At 45.4% G+C, this 14,132-nt stretch overlaps 1 protein-coding gene across 1 annotated transcript; it reads right to left on the bottom strand.

Moving 5' to 3' along the window:
• Positions 1-112: 112 nt before the first annotated feature.
• Positions 113-13,994, bottom strand: polr3b (polymerase (RNA) III (DNA directed) polypeptide B). The gene is made up of 28 exons (XM_029153026.3): positions 13,818-13,994; positions 13,484-13,516; positions 13,299-13,355; positions 13,152-13,216; positions 12,962-13,037; positions 12,403-12,503; positions 12,208-12,299; positions 12,002-12,119; positions 11,595-11,703; positions 10,767-10,889; positions 9,352-9,468; positions 9,140-9,274; positions 7,869-8,030; positions 7,566-7,766; positions 7,239-7,401; positions 6,200-6,353; positions 6,036-6,110; positions 5,858-5,956; positions 5,610-5,737; positions 4,375-4,584; positions 4,117-4,275; positions 3,759-3,876; positions 3,502-3,644; positions 1,637-1,740; positions 1,020-1,186; positions 830-943; positions 534-707; positions 113-442 (listed from the first exon to the last, which is right to left on the bottom strand). Exons 1-28 carry the CDS (start codon positions 13,887-13,889, stop codon positions 313-315), a joined length of 3,399 nt encoding a protein of 1,132 aa, XP_029008859.1. The 5' UTR covers positions 13,890-13,994; the 3' UTR covers positions 113-312.
• Between the last annotated feature and the right edge of the window lie 138 nt (positions 13,995-14,132).

Below are 14,132 nucleotides of genomic sequence, written 5' to 3'. Positions count from 1 at the left end.
ATTCACCTTAGGTTTAACATTCTCATATTTTATTTTATAAAAATTTGGATGCCTATTTAAATATTAGTTTTAAGTTGAGTTAATTGTACAAAACACAGCATTCAATCACCAGTAATATCTTAATGTTTATTATTTACACAAACAGTGTGTAATAAAGAAGAACAACCAAAAAGAGAAACAGGAAAAAATATTCACAAACAAAAACTTTAGATCAACATTAATCTTCATCCTGTTTCTTTCTGCTTAATCACAAATCATGTTTCTGACAACATGCTCTCACTGACTACATCTGACCTTCGGTCTTTGTCTCGGTCACTCGTTGTAGCGCGACAGTTTGAGTCGCGGGATGATGTTCATGGACTGCAGCTCCTGGAAAAGCAGCTTGCAGGCGTACGGGATGCGCAGCGAGGAAACGTGGCAGGACGACTTGCAGTAGTGACACCTGGAGGACAGAGACCGGCGATCAGGCTGTCCGTCTAATCCAGGCACCTTCTGGCTCGTTAACGCGGGTCAGACCGGACGTTTCAACTCACCAGCCGGAGTATCCCAGCAGGCCGCACTGTCCACACACGTCCACCTCAAAGGCGTCGCTGGAAATCATGAGGCGCTCCAGCAGCAGCATGCTGGCTCCGTAGCCGATCAGACAGTCACGCTCCATCTCGCCCAGACGCAGGCCTCCGTCTCTGGAGCGTCCCTCTGTGGGCTGCCTGCCACCAGGACAGACACAGACACAACATTTGACTTGCTCATAACATCACAGCTTCCTGTACAGTAGATCATTATATTTCTAAACGTCAGGACAATCTTGAAAACACTGGCTGTACAGTACCTGGTCAGAACGGCTCTGGGGCCTCGGGCTCTCGCGTGCATTTTGTCCAGAACCATGTGCTTCAGTTTCTGGTAATACACGGGTCCAAAGTAGATATAAGCCTCCAGCGGTTCTCTAAAAAATAGAGATCATGTCAGTAAGTTGTCTGTGCATGTGAACCGTCAGTGGGATAAATCATTTATTTATTTACCCAGTGATTCCGGAGGTGACGTAGTCTTTGCCCTGGTAGTTGTATCCGTAACGGATCAGGTCTTCACACACATCCTTCACCTTGCTGCCTCCGAAGGCTGTGCCGTAGTGAAAGCGTCCGTCCAGGACGCCCGCCTTCCCAGCCAGCAGCTCAATCAGCTTTCCCACCTGACAGAAATCCAGGAAGAACGCAACACTTTGAATGCGGACGGCGCGGGTGACACTGGATTACACACGTTCCTCTCGGAACCGGCGGCCTAAGGATGAGTGATTTCAACAATATCACCGGGGTCGCACCCGGAGGACCCCCTGACCCCATGACATAAAAGGAAACACCTACTCTCATTTCACACTAAGGCCACAGAAGCGTCTTCCCGAGCCAAACATTTCTGAGTCCTTTCCATGACAACTAGCAAACACACTGACAACTTCAGCAGTAAAGATCATTCAGGCCTTTACAGTGAGGGGCAAACGGCAGAAACAGGGCCAAGTGCTGGACATGCTATTTTACTCTGCTTGTCTGGTGAAGCTTCCATGACTGATGCTAAGGAAGAAACAGAAAACCGGCCCAACTACTGTTCTTGAACAATACACTTTCCCACATTGCATCAACTGTACCGTCATTCTGGAGGGATATCCGTGAGGGTTCATGATGATATCTGGACATATGCCCGTGTCGCAGAACGGCATGTCCTCCTGTGGGACGATGAGACCACAAACACCTGCAAGGCAAATTAGCCAAATGTTAGCAAAAAAAGCTAACTACTAGTAAACACTGTGCTGTTGTTGTTTAGAGTGACGCTAGAGGCTTGATGTGATCTGGTGGAGCATGACATTTCCATACTCATGTGGAGTTCTCCTTCGAGGGGGGGGTCAAGCTGCCCTGGTAGGCAGGAGTTTAAGTGTGAGTGCAAATGTTTGCCGAGGGGCCGAAGCACTCTTGCCTGGCCAGGGTAAACAGATTGTACACCCATTTGCAAATGAAAAAGGAGAGACAAGAGAGCAGGAAGTGGAGAAAGGTGCTTAGTTTGACGGGGAGACCGGGATTACACATCCATGACTTTCAGTTCAACGCAGAGGAAGTGGAGGGGATCAACTGGAGAGGAGAAATTGACTATTATGCGAGCAGTCAGTGCCGCAGCACAGCGCGGACTGCTGATGCCTTACAGGATGCTTTAACAGGATGTTGACTGGGAACAAGTGCGACAACTTACTGGAAAGTTATCCAGCAGCAGGAAGAAAGTGAAAAGGAAAGAGAGAAAGCACATGGGGGAGAGCCAGAGGAGAAGGAGAAAGGAGGAAACAAAAGGAAAGAAAGGGCTGTTAGAGAGGTTTGAAACGGAGAATGCAAGTCGGATAAAGATGAAAGAGGGGAGAACAGAAAGTGGAAAATAGCGGCGAAGGGAAACAGAAAGATTTAGAGAGAGAGAGAGAGAGAGAGAGAGACACTGGTTCCCATAGCAGACATCCTTGGTGTTGTTTGTTTTGTGTGAAAGTGAATGATAAAAGAGGCATGAAATCAGCAGAGAAAGGCAAGACAACAGCAAGGGTCCAGGGCCCTCCATCACAGCTCATACAGCTCCATGCTGGCAGCTCACACAATAGGCCCCTACTACTGACAAGCCCTCCACCTCCACAGCTGTGTGTGTGTGTGTGTGTGTGTGTGTGTGTGTGTCTGGTAAATAATTAACTTATTCTGCTCTGCTGACCAGGACTTATGAGACTGGTCATGAGTAGCTGGGAGTTCTGTTATTACAACCAAACGCAACTCTAAATAATCTGAAACCTGGATTTAGGAATTTGTTTGGGAAACAATGCAAAGTACACGTCAGAGGAACAACCCCGCCGAGGCAAAACTGAGGGTTTTCCAAAAGGAGCTTTGAACATCAACACTCCACTGTATCCCATTAAAAACGTGCACATCTGTAAGCGCAGCACATCTGGGACATCTCCCCCAGCTAACCCTGTGGCGACCCCTCTCTCTCTCTCTCTCTCCCCGTCACTATCTGAGACAGGAGACATTGTCCCATCCTGAGCTGACCGCCCAGTGGCCACCGCGCTAATGAAGAGAGTAAATTATGCATGGCGCCAGTTAGCTTTTTGATTAAAACATCATAGCAGCCCTCTATAGGGGAGGTGCCGCAAAACAATGAAGGTTGTAAACACTTTTTCCCCCAGCAGCAGCAGAATACTGCTGGGGTGTAATAAATTTGCATAGTCTGGCACAGGACAAAGAGCCAATTAATTGAAAAAAGCTCTTGAAAGATGAGGACGGGGGGGGAGGTGTGACGGAGCAACAGCTACTGGGACTAGACTCCACAAATGCTCCGACACCGAGACTGAGACGGCCGAGGGCTGTTTTCGATCCAAACTTTCATTCCAGGCTGAAATCTGAAGTGGAGTTTTAATGTGGCCCAGTTGGACCGGAGCTAAACACACGGCCGCTGGAGGAGGACGACGCGCGTCGGCGCTGAGCCTGGCACCTTTCTGTCCGTGGCGACTGCTGAACTTGTCTCCGATCTCCGGCCTCCTGGTCTGCCTCAGGAGGATCTTGATGAGGAAAGCATCTTCGGCGTTCGATGAGATCATGACCTTCTCAATGTACGAGTCTGTTGAGCCCTTATAGCTGCAAGCGAACAAAGAGGGGAAACATGAGCTTGAAACATACACGGAACCTCAACAGGTTTGCCTGCGGTGACAGAGAAGTGGTGGGGTGATGGCTGTGGTGGTGGGAACGCACCTGATGGGTACGTCCCTGTACTGGGGCTGGCCTGGCTGGGTACTGCCCTCCAGTGGCGCCTGTGTGACAGTTGGCATGGACTTGTTCACCAACACCTGCTTGTTCTCCACTCTTTCGCCTTCGCCACACAGAACACGGTAGATTGTAAGGCGTTAGGACAGAGCACCCAAACGCACCGAAGGAAACATAACTGGATGAGATTATAAGTTTTTGCAAAGCCAGGCTGAAGTAGTGAAGGAACCACCTAGCAAGAGTCTGGTTCCACTGGGTTTTAAATATCTGCCAGACATTAAATGAACCCCGTCCATGTAGTTGACCACATTTAAACCAAGCATCTTCTCCAGCTCCAGATGCTCACCAGGGGAACAGATGCCGTCAGCATCCAGGATGCTGTGCCTCCAGATGGGCTTCCTTGTCTCCGCATCCAGCATGGGACCCATCACCTTGTCAAAGGTCTGGTTGGTGTAACGTCGAAGCGTGCATTTAGAGTTTTTATACACGAGGCATCGGCCAAATCCTGGGACAAAAAGCACAATGATTTTTACCTGAACCCAAACGGATGCCTGACACGTTCATGCGTTTCAGAGAGGGTCATACTGAGACGAAATGCTCTGACCTCTGTCTAGTGAGGCTTTGTTGAGGACCAGAGCATCTTCGATGTCGTAGCCGCTGTAGCTCATTACCGCCACAGTGGCGTTTTGACCAGCTGGCAGCTTCTCAAAGTCGATCAGCTCGATGGTTTTGGTTTTGACCATGGGCCTCTGAGGATACGTCAGCAGGTACATCAGTGTGTCGATACGGTTCCTCTGGTTGTATCCAATGGTGCCTGGAGAGAACACACATGGATTGCAATCAAATGCAAAGTAAAAACACACTTTAAAGTATTATTTAACACTCCAGCAGGTGATGAAACATCCTCAGGTTGAATGCTGGGTGGGTTGGCGCTGGGCCCAGTGGCTCGGTAGAGGACCGGGGCCTGTTATGGCATAATGCCTGGCCTCCCTGGAAGCCTTGACATTTGTCAGATGCTATTACTTCACAATCAGGCTACAAGCACGGAGTCTGTGATAATGGGCCCGAGCCGCACAAGCAGATTTGCACATGTATAGGGCTGCCCACACAAAACAGACAAGGCAGAGGATATTGGGCCAAATATAGTTCCAGTCTGTGTTTTTGTAAAGATGGGGGGGAGGGGAGGAAGGGATGAACGGAGGTAGAGCGCTGGGGTGGGGGCGACAGAGGTTCTTACGAATGTTAGCGGAGCCGTTTGGGGAAGTTTTGGTTACCAGGGAGCCGCGGGTGCACACTTTGTGGTCTTTCGCAGCTGAGCACACTGACCCCCTGAGCACAGCCAGAGCAGACACAATGAATTGCTAATGACACTCTGGGTGACTGGCAGGGAAAGGGCCTCCGCACACACACGGCACAATGGGAAACCTACGCAAGCGCCCCATGTTTGATGTTCAGCCGCATACGCACACCGACACGCACAAGAAAAACACTCAATCACACATACAAATGCATTCTGACAAGTAGTAGCGCAGGAGGCGAGTTTTGAGGGGGGACGACCCAGCAGGCACGTTGCATTTATACTTTTTGTCATTCTAATGTCCTTTTGTATGATTTTGACTTGTGCAAATAAAAACCTTAAACCCTGAACCAGCAGATTTAGGCGGCTTAAGTCTAGTATTGGTGTGAGATTAAATTACTGTAAGTGTCTGCGTTGCTCAATGTGCATGCAGAGAAGCAAACAGTGTGGCTGTGTGGAGGATGTTTGAGGGGGGATTTGGGATCTTTCACACTTTATTGACCCCACGGCCGAGTGAAGCTACCTGTTCAGCTCCGTCTTACCCATTGCCTGCTTGCCCATGGCACACTGGTACGTGTTTCTGGGTGACTGGTTGTGGTGGGGGTAGGGAATGAGGCCAGCGCACACCCCCAGCAGCGTGAAGGGCTCAATTTCCAAGTGTGTGGTGTCTCTACAGAAATGATAAAATATATATACACGTGTGAGTCAGTAAATGATGTTTTGACTGAAAAACAAACCAGGAGGATGTTTTATAGTTTTTTTTATGCCAGCTGGACCACATGCTCCTTACTTGTTGATCAGGTGCTCATAAAGGGAGATCTGACAGTCATTCTCCTCATTCACATCCAGATACTCCACCAGGCCCTCGTGGAGAAAATCCTCAAAGGTCCTACAGACAAAAAGTGTTCATAATACACAAGTGTCTGCAAACCCTTGACCTTAAGCCCCTTAACGATGTGCAGACGCACCTGTAACCCTGCGACAGATCTTCAATGTGTTTGCTTTTCACCATCGGCTGGCCCTTCTTCACTATGATGTACGGCCTGAAGTAAAGAACAGACGGTCAAATACAAACCAGGTACTAACATCATTTTTACGTGTACTTTAGGGATAGACGTGCAATGTTTCCCACCTGCAGAGGCGGCCTCCATCAGATGAGATGTAGACGCAGCGGTCGGTCAGGTTTGTGGAGATGGAGACAAACTCGTTGATGAAACCCGCCCTACGCATCAGCCTGAAGGTGTTGACCAGCTTACGATGATCTCGAATCACGCCGAGGATATTACCTGTCCACAGACGGGTTCAAACCAAGTGATCACTAAGACCAGATTTCTTAGAAGCTAATAACCTTGTTTCCAATCCACTCGCTAATTGGCACATGTTATCTGTATCCAGATTCATCGGATTTCCTTTTGTTTGAAATCATTGTCAGACGAGCGATCCCTGGTTGAAAGGATGTGTCCAACAATAGGTTGCAGCTAAAATATGTTCATTAATATTTATTTTAATTTAGAATTTTTAGAGCTGAAACAAGGAAACGCTAATGAAATTTTACTTTTAAGTTTCTGGACCTACATCATCTGATCCATGACAGATTAAATGGTTCTGGAACTGAACCCTAAAAACACTCGCATCCACACACACTGAAACAAAGCACAGAACAGGATGCGTGTACAGTAGAGCACTCTGAAGCTCTGTGACTGCAGAAAGCGGAGCTCCAACTTCCTGCGGGGTTTGGTTCATATCGAGCCTGACAGACAAACGACTGGAGAACAGAGGAGACCACTGTGCTCTGCCTCTGTGTGAGGGCACATTTGCAGGGAACACACTCCGAGGGCTTTGACACCTGCTGCTACCAACTAATTAAATGGTATGGCAGCTAATATAATTTGACAGTTATCAGTGGCAAGACAAACATATACAGTAATTAAGGGTCTAACTTCTGACTGAAGAATAATACCTAGTGCTGTCATGAAATAAATGACTTATCAGCCGTCCTGCATAATACAAAACGGCTCTAAACTAAGGAGAATATTTTCCCTTTTGTGTTCTTAAGAAATACATGCCAAACAGGAGGGATTTGGCTTTCTTTTCAAGTGATCTAACATACAAGCAGCCTGTGCTAATTCTTCCTAGTTATTTATTCATGTGCTGGAGCAGGCGAGCGTCACCGTTGAGGAAGACGAGGAAGACGCTGGGGTAGGAGAGCTCCTCTCCGCACAGCAGGTTGACGTCTTCGACCCCGAGGTTGAAGGCCAGTTTGATGATTGGGCCGTCCTCCATGTCGGTGGTGATGTGCGTCATCAGAGCCAGGTTCTTCACCAGACCACATGCCTACAGAACCAGGACAATGATTTTAATAACTTTTCAATAGGTAACATTTGGTTAGTTACAGTAACTCAGACTTAAGTTAAACTACATTTGCTGTATTTGACAGAATAATACAACCATCTGGAGCTTTGGGAAGCGGTGAAAGGTGGGTGCTGCAGCTCACTCACCTCTCCCTCAGGAGTGTCAGACGGACACAACATGCCCCACTGTGACGGCTGCAGGGAGCGCGGACCGCTCACTTTCCTGGTCTTTTCAAACTGGGAGGAGATCCTGGTCATCATGCCGAGAGCGGAGATGAAGGACAGACGGGACAGGACCTGGGTGACACCCTGACGGTCCATCTTGAATCTCTTCAGAGACCAGTTGCCCTTTGCACAAAAAGAAAACACTTCTTAGCAACTAAATAAAACCTTATTCTGTATAAGAAGTATCTCATAAGATGGATACTTGGTACATGTGGCCACACGCACTGTGGATATGGCATTGACCATGCCGTTGGTGATCTGATCCTGCCGCATGTGCTTGACTACGTCAAACTGAGCTGCCCTCTGTTTGGGGATGATCTGATCAGCGATTTTCTTCAGCTCAGAGTTGAACTTCTTAAAAAGGTCCTCAAACAGCAGAGACAGGAGCTGGAAAAGACAGAGTGGGAACCATTGTCACTGTCATTGTCCCCCCATCAAACCTCCAAACGAAGCACCGATTGAGGACGACGATCATTTCAGAGAGACGCATCTGTTCGCGTCCTTAATGAGCGCTGAGGTGCGTTTATAGACGGATTCATTAACCTGGTATACCACTGATAAGCCTAACCTGGCCCCTGTCCCAGGTCTACAGGACACAACCTCCTTCACAACCCCCAGCCAGCCTGTACATTAGCATACATCAACACAAACAGGCAGAGCTGCTCGAAATTAATAAAGAAATTAAGCTTCCGTTATGCAGCCAGGCCAATTAGTTGAATGTCAGGGAACCATAATTGGAGAGTGAGGAGATTGCTGGTGTTGTTAGTGTGTAAGCCGTCTATTGAAACAGGGCTCTGTGCTCCCCCTCCTCCCATCTCCTGCTCCTTACACAGAGCAGGTTGGGGTGGGGGGAATTAAAGGCCTTAAGACAGCAGTAATTACATTATCAGAGCCGGGCCTGCGGATTAGCTCAATCGCTCCAGTCAAGGCAGCAATTCTATTGTCACGGCGCTGAAAAATCCCTATGCTTCCACAGCCTCAGGATTTTGCCACCGCATCTCTCTCGCCTGACAAAGCCAGGCTGAAATACAGGGGGTGGGGTGGAGGGCTGGGGGGTGGTGACAAAAACAAAACAGGAGGAAAAAAAAAGCTGAGGAAAATAATGAGAGTTTTATTAAAAGAAGGAGACAGGAACAAAGATGCAGGTGAGAGATCACGGCTGGAGCGACCGCTCTCCTCTGGTCCAACACTGTGATCCATTGACTCTAAAGCTGGTGTTTTATTAGGCTTCTATAGATGAATTGTTAATAAGCGTCAAGTGTTTTGTTTTGGTTTTGCTTTCATAAGTAAAGAAAGGGCAGTAATCAATGAATGAAATGAACAAACAGCCAGTTCCTCTGAGCTTCCTGTTGATCAGCTAACAAACTGAACTCATGAGGCCTGATTACGCGTTTTGAAATGGGAAATAAAAGACAGGTAATTGAATAGAGGATTAAATAAGGCATTACACAAGCTGAGCATGAAACCACGCGGTGAACAGTTGCATGGCGACGTACCTGTCCGGCCAGCTCCAGACGTTTGTTGCCATAGTAATCCCTGTCGTCCACCTTGTTGTCTCCCTGGGCCAGGATCACTCTCCTCACCATCACAGCTAAATAAATACATTTAGCCCGGAAGTTAAACTCTTTGACCTGCAGATACAACACAATGCGGTTATAATGTGGGGGATATAATCCCGTCCTGGATTCCCGTCTGTGTGCTTACATACAGGCACGTGTGTGAGGATGAGAGAGGCCAGCAGCTCTCTGGCCTCCTCCATCTTGGTCTTCTTGGGGCCTCCCCACATGCGCTGCCTCCGCACTTTATTCCCAAGGTAGCGCAGAGCCTGAGACGCAGAGCGGCAAAGGTCAAGAAGCAGCGTCAGGAGAGACGACTTTTTGTGAGTGGTGTCAATATGACACCAAAACAATACGTTTGCCTCCTTACTTTGACAAACCTAGAGTTACTTACTCTGTGTAAAACAACGACAAAATCCATAAACTAAAACATGTTTCTTAAACAATTACTAATGTGTGTAATGGAAAATATGAAATGCATCAAACTGCTCACAAATGCCTAACACCTGAGTCCATGCTCCTCTAGAACTCTATAGGAAAGGTCAAAGGTTAATAAGGCTGAAGACCTTCTACAAGACCACCCACCCTGACCTAGAGGATGCATAAAATATAAAAAATTTATAAATACCAACAGAGAACTGTGTAAAAACAAGAAGGCATTGCCAAGAATTCATCATTTAGTAAAACAATACAAACACCGCTAAAAAAAGAATGACAGTAAAATTTTGTTTTGAGATTAATAATCATAATCTGATAACAATGTGTCCTAAGCCTTATCTGCCTTTAATTATATAGATTCAGGCCTCATTGTGCACGATACAATGACCCAATGAATACCATGAAAAGACATCATGGAGGCTGGCACAGAGACGAACATGAGAGCTGAGGCAACCGGTTGCTAGGAGGCAAATATGGCCTCATCAATGCATCAGTGGTTCCTCTAACAACATAATCTTTATGAAAAACAAATTGGCTGATTGCATTCATGTGTAGCTGTCAAAGAAAACACGTGGGCCTCTGAAATAACTCCTGAAAAGCATTACTTAAGTGGCTGGTAAGACAAAACCTTTGTCGTCTGACCACAGGGGAACAAAGGAAATACCTCCCGTCAGCAGCGGCAGCCGCTTGTTTCCGTGTCTGAACAACAACATCCAGCTCTTCAGATGGAGTTCAGAGGCTCATGAGGTGGTTGACCATTTTGTTATTATTGTTCTTCACTTCTACCAGTACCTGCTGCCCATTAATTATACTTAAAAAACTAAACAGACGTTACATAATACATTCACATTTAAGTCTTACATAAATATTTGGTCCCATAAAATTCACAGTCCAAATATTGTTATTGCTATTAACTTCAACTGTTTTAACCATTTAATTCTCTAACAGCTTGATATTATGGCAAAAAATAAATAATTGATGTTCTTGCTCTTACATTTAGTTGTAGAACACAGGATTTATTAAATATATTTTGCATCTGATGATTTTCTATGTGGTAGAATATTGGTATGATAACGCTAGAACTTTAATCACGTCACACAGATGTGAGGAACGTGGGCTGCTGATATACCTGCGTCTGTGTGAAGATCTGGGCTTTCTGGCACTCCTCCAGACTTGGCGCAAAGCTGGCCATAACGTGCTCCTCTGTGCCAATCATCTGCACGATCTCCTGGTCACTCTCCACGCCCATTCCCTGCGTGGATGACATGGAAACAGTGTGTGAGCTCCGACAGCACACACTGGGACAGAGCTAAAATAAAAACACATCAAATACTTCATTTGTGTAACAAAGTATGGCCTTGTTGGTGAGGTTAAATGCACAAACACAAGACATTCTGCAGCTGGAACAAAAGGTGAGCCAGGAGATGTGTGTTTGCTGGGAGGGAGAGGTGAACTGGGAGTCATAAGGTTGTCTGACATTTGTTTATGGAAATGTGAGGCTGTGGGAACTGAACTGTGCGTCTCAAAAGAGGATCCAAGGTCGTTTCTGAAGCCTCTGCCAAACACGGGGAGAGACGGCGGAGAAGTCACCCAGGAAAAACAAGCGCACGGCAAACAGAGCACGCACGGAAATGGAGTCCTGTGGTTAATGACCTCAGCTCCAAACACTTGATGATCACAAGCCGACATGTTTGGAGAGATCTGTGCCCAGCTGGAACGAAGTTATTGATACCAGTTGGATAAGTGACATTTTGTCTGAGAGTTGAGGTCGACTCATGAAAATGACTTTGATGATTCCCAGAAAACACCTACATTATTTACACTGTGTCAATTTTTATTAGTATTAAGGACAATTCATTAGACAGAAAGTTAGGAAACAAACATAAGTCTGAGTTAGATGAGCTTAATTTAAAAGCACCCAGCTGCCCTGTAGCGCCACCTGCTGGACACGTGTTACCTTGAATATGATGGCAATAGGAGCATCTTCTGACAGGGTGTTGTGTCTGAGGTAGAAACGGCCCTGTTTGACAATCATATTAGTTCTGCTTTTTTTCTCGTGAGTGGAGCTGGAATCAAAACAAGAAAAAGTAAATCAGAACAAATAATGTTTCACATGGTTTGGCAGGAAAATAGAAACAGGAATATTACCTATCACAAATACATAGTAAAAGTGATGCTGGAGATTTGAATGTGTATCTCTTAATCAGGCAAAATATATATTTTTTTTAATATTTAAAAAAATATTTTTAAGGCAAATTAAAGAAATCAATAAATCTAATTGGGCAACTGTAAACCTGATTTAGTTTCAGTACTGTAACAGATGCAGATGTTCACACAATGGTAATGCCATGGTAAAATAATGACCTGGTAACTGAGGCTCCAACTGCACCCTTCCTGTCCTGCTCTACAATGATTCGATTCTTGGACAGCTGCTCTTGGATCAGGATGACTTTCTCCTGACCTTTTACAATGAAGTAGCCTCCTGTAAAGAAACAGTGCAGGTTAATCTCATCCTGCTCCTCTTTTTGTGCAAGTGACCTTGAGCTGGTTGTAACACACATGTTTTGTACCTGGGTCCAGAGGACATTCATTCAATTTTGAAAACTCCATGGGTGTCTTTCCTGTGAGAACACAGTTTGAGCTTCGCAGCATAATTGGCATCCTAAAAAGAGGATAGGCACACAGTGACAGTGACGTTTTCGAGAGATTAGGCCACATTGACAGGACATGACACTGTTGGACATAAAACAAAGCTAAACTGATACCTTCCAATGGGCAGTGCATTGCGGATGATTCTCTGACTACCACGCGTGTACTCGATGTCCACAGTGATGGGCGCTGAGTAGGTCATATCTCTGAGACGACACTGTGGAAACAAACTGGATGAGCAGCGCTTCAGCTGAGTCAAGAGCAGTGTGACTTACAGAGGATCATATTTTTTAAGGCCGTTAGAAAACATTTGTGTTTTGTGCTAAAAACACTTATTTATATTAAGACAATTTAATCACAATTCATAAAATGCCAGAAAACGAAACTAAATTATACAATACATTAAAATCTCACTTTTAAAGACACATTAACACAAATTTAAAAAATTCCATTGAATTTCTGCTTCTGTGCCATTGCGTGCATCACCACAACCTGACTTTTAATATCTTTTAGACTGATTTCTGATTTCCAGTAATGAAAAGAGGCATTTTAACGCAGCTGCAGAACATTTTTAGCCTATTGCTGACAATGTTAAACTACAGACAAACTGTACTGTCTACATTGGACTACATTTAACAAAACAGGCCATTATTCCTAATAATAACCTGAACTCACCTCATGAGGAGATACTGGTCTAGTTACGTTAAAACTTTCTTCAACATCAGGCATGCCAACATAAATGTTGAGGTATCTGGAAGGAAATATTGAAATATTTGAGATTCACAAGAAATCCCAAATCTAAACACATGTACAGATTATTTGTGCAAAAAGAGTACGTTGGAACAGGTGACAAACTGTGACCTACTTGAGGTACCACATCGGATCAGCATCACTTGTGATTTTCTCATTTGCTTTCATTATTTTCTTAATCTGTAAAAGACAACATTAGTATTGGAATCACAATGAAACTGAACAACTGTCATTGCAATTCATGTCAAGGCTGATGTTTTACCTCCACGTTGATGAAATAGTTGAATGAGTCGATGTGCTGCTTTACCAGACCTTTCACCTGTAATGCACTCAGGTCAGTAATGGGCTGCAGAACACACCTAGGTAAATCAACTTCATAATACGGACAGTCTCCAAATGTATGATGATTAAGCTTGTGATACGGACGCTGCAAATGTAGTCACTTACCTTGAGGAAGGCTGGTAAAAGTTTCCATTTATCCTATGACAGGGGGAAAAAACGTTCAGATTTTACTTAAATCACCAGACACCAGAAACAAGCTGCCTTTGCCAAAAACACATAGTTTAAGAAAGTTTAATGAATTTTGGAAAAGGGTTCTCGTTATGTCGACCGGCAGCTATTTTCTTCCGGTGATGAAAAATATAACAGACTGAAAAAAAATCGCTGTGTTTTAGATACGGGCTGAACCTGAAATCTGAATGTTTCTCTGTGATGTAGCCACCGCATTAGCTCCTCTGCACTCGTGGTGTGATTGTTTTAGTCTTTGCTTCTCCAAACCTACCGCCACAGTGTTGACAGGAGCCGCCAACTCCTGGGGAGTCATGTCACAGAACTCTCCACCTAACACCTCCATGGTTGTTTATGGCGTTCGACAGTAAATACTCAAACTCTCATGCCGTCTGTTTTGATGTGCGGCGTCGGAAGTCGCTGCACCATGCGTCCTACTCATGTGTTACACTTTAAAGCCGCCGTGCTGACGGAATCAAAAAAGGGTTCCGCGGTAATAAAAACAACGACAGACGCAAAACTACAACAATAATAGTACAAACTATTTCAAAGACGAATCTCAAAGGATTTTAATGGAACTATATAAAAA

This window comes from Betta splendens, chromosome 6 (assembly GCF_900634795.4).
Source record: "Betta splendens chromosome 6, fBetSpl5.4, whole genome shotgun sequence".
Lineage (NCBI taxonomy): Eukaryota > Metazoa > Chordata > Actinopteri > Anabantiformes > Osphronemidae > Betta > Betta splendens.
This window is presented reverse-complemented; position numbering and strand designations above follow the sequence as displayed.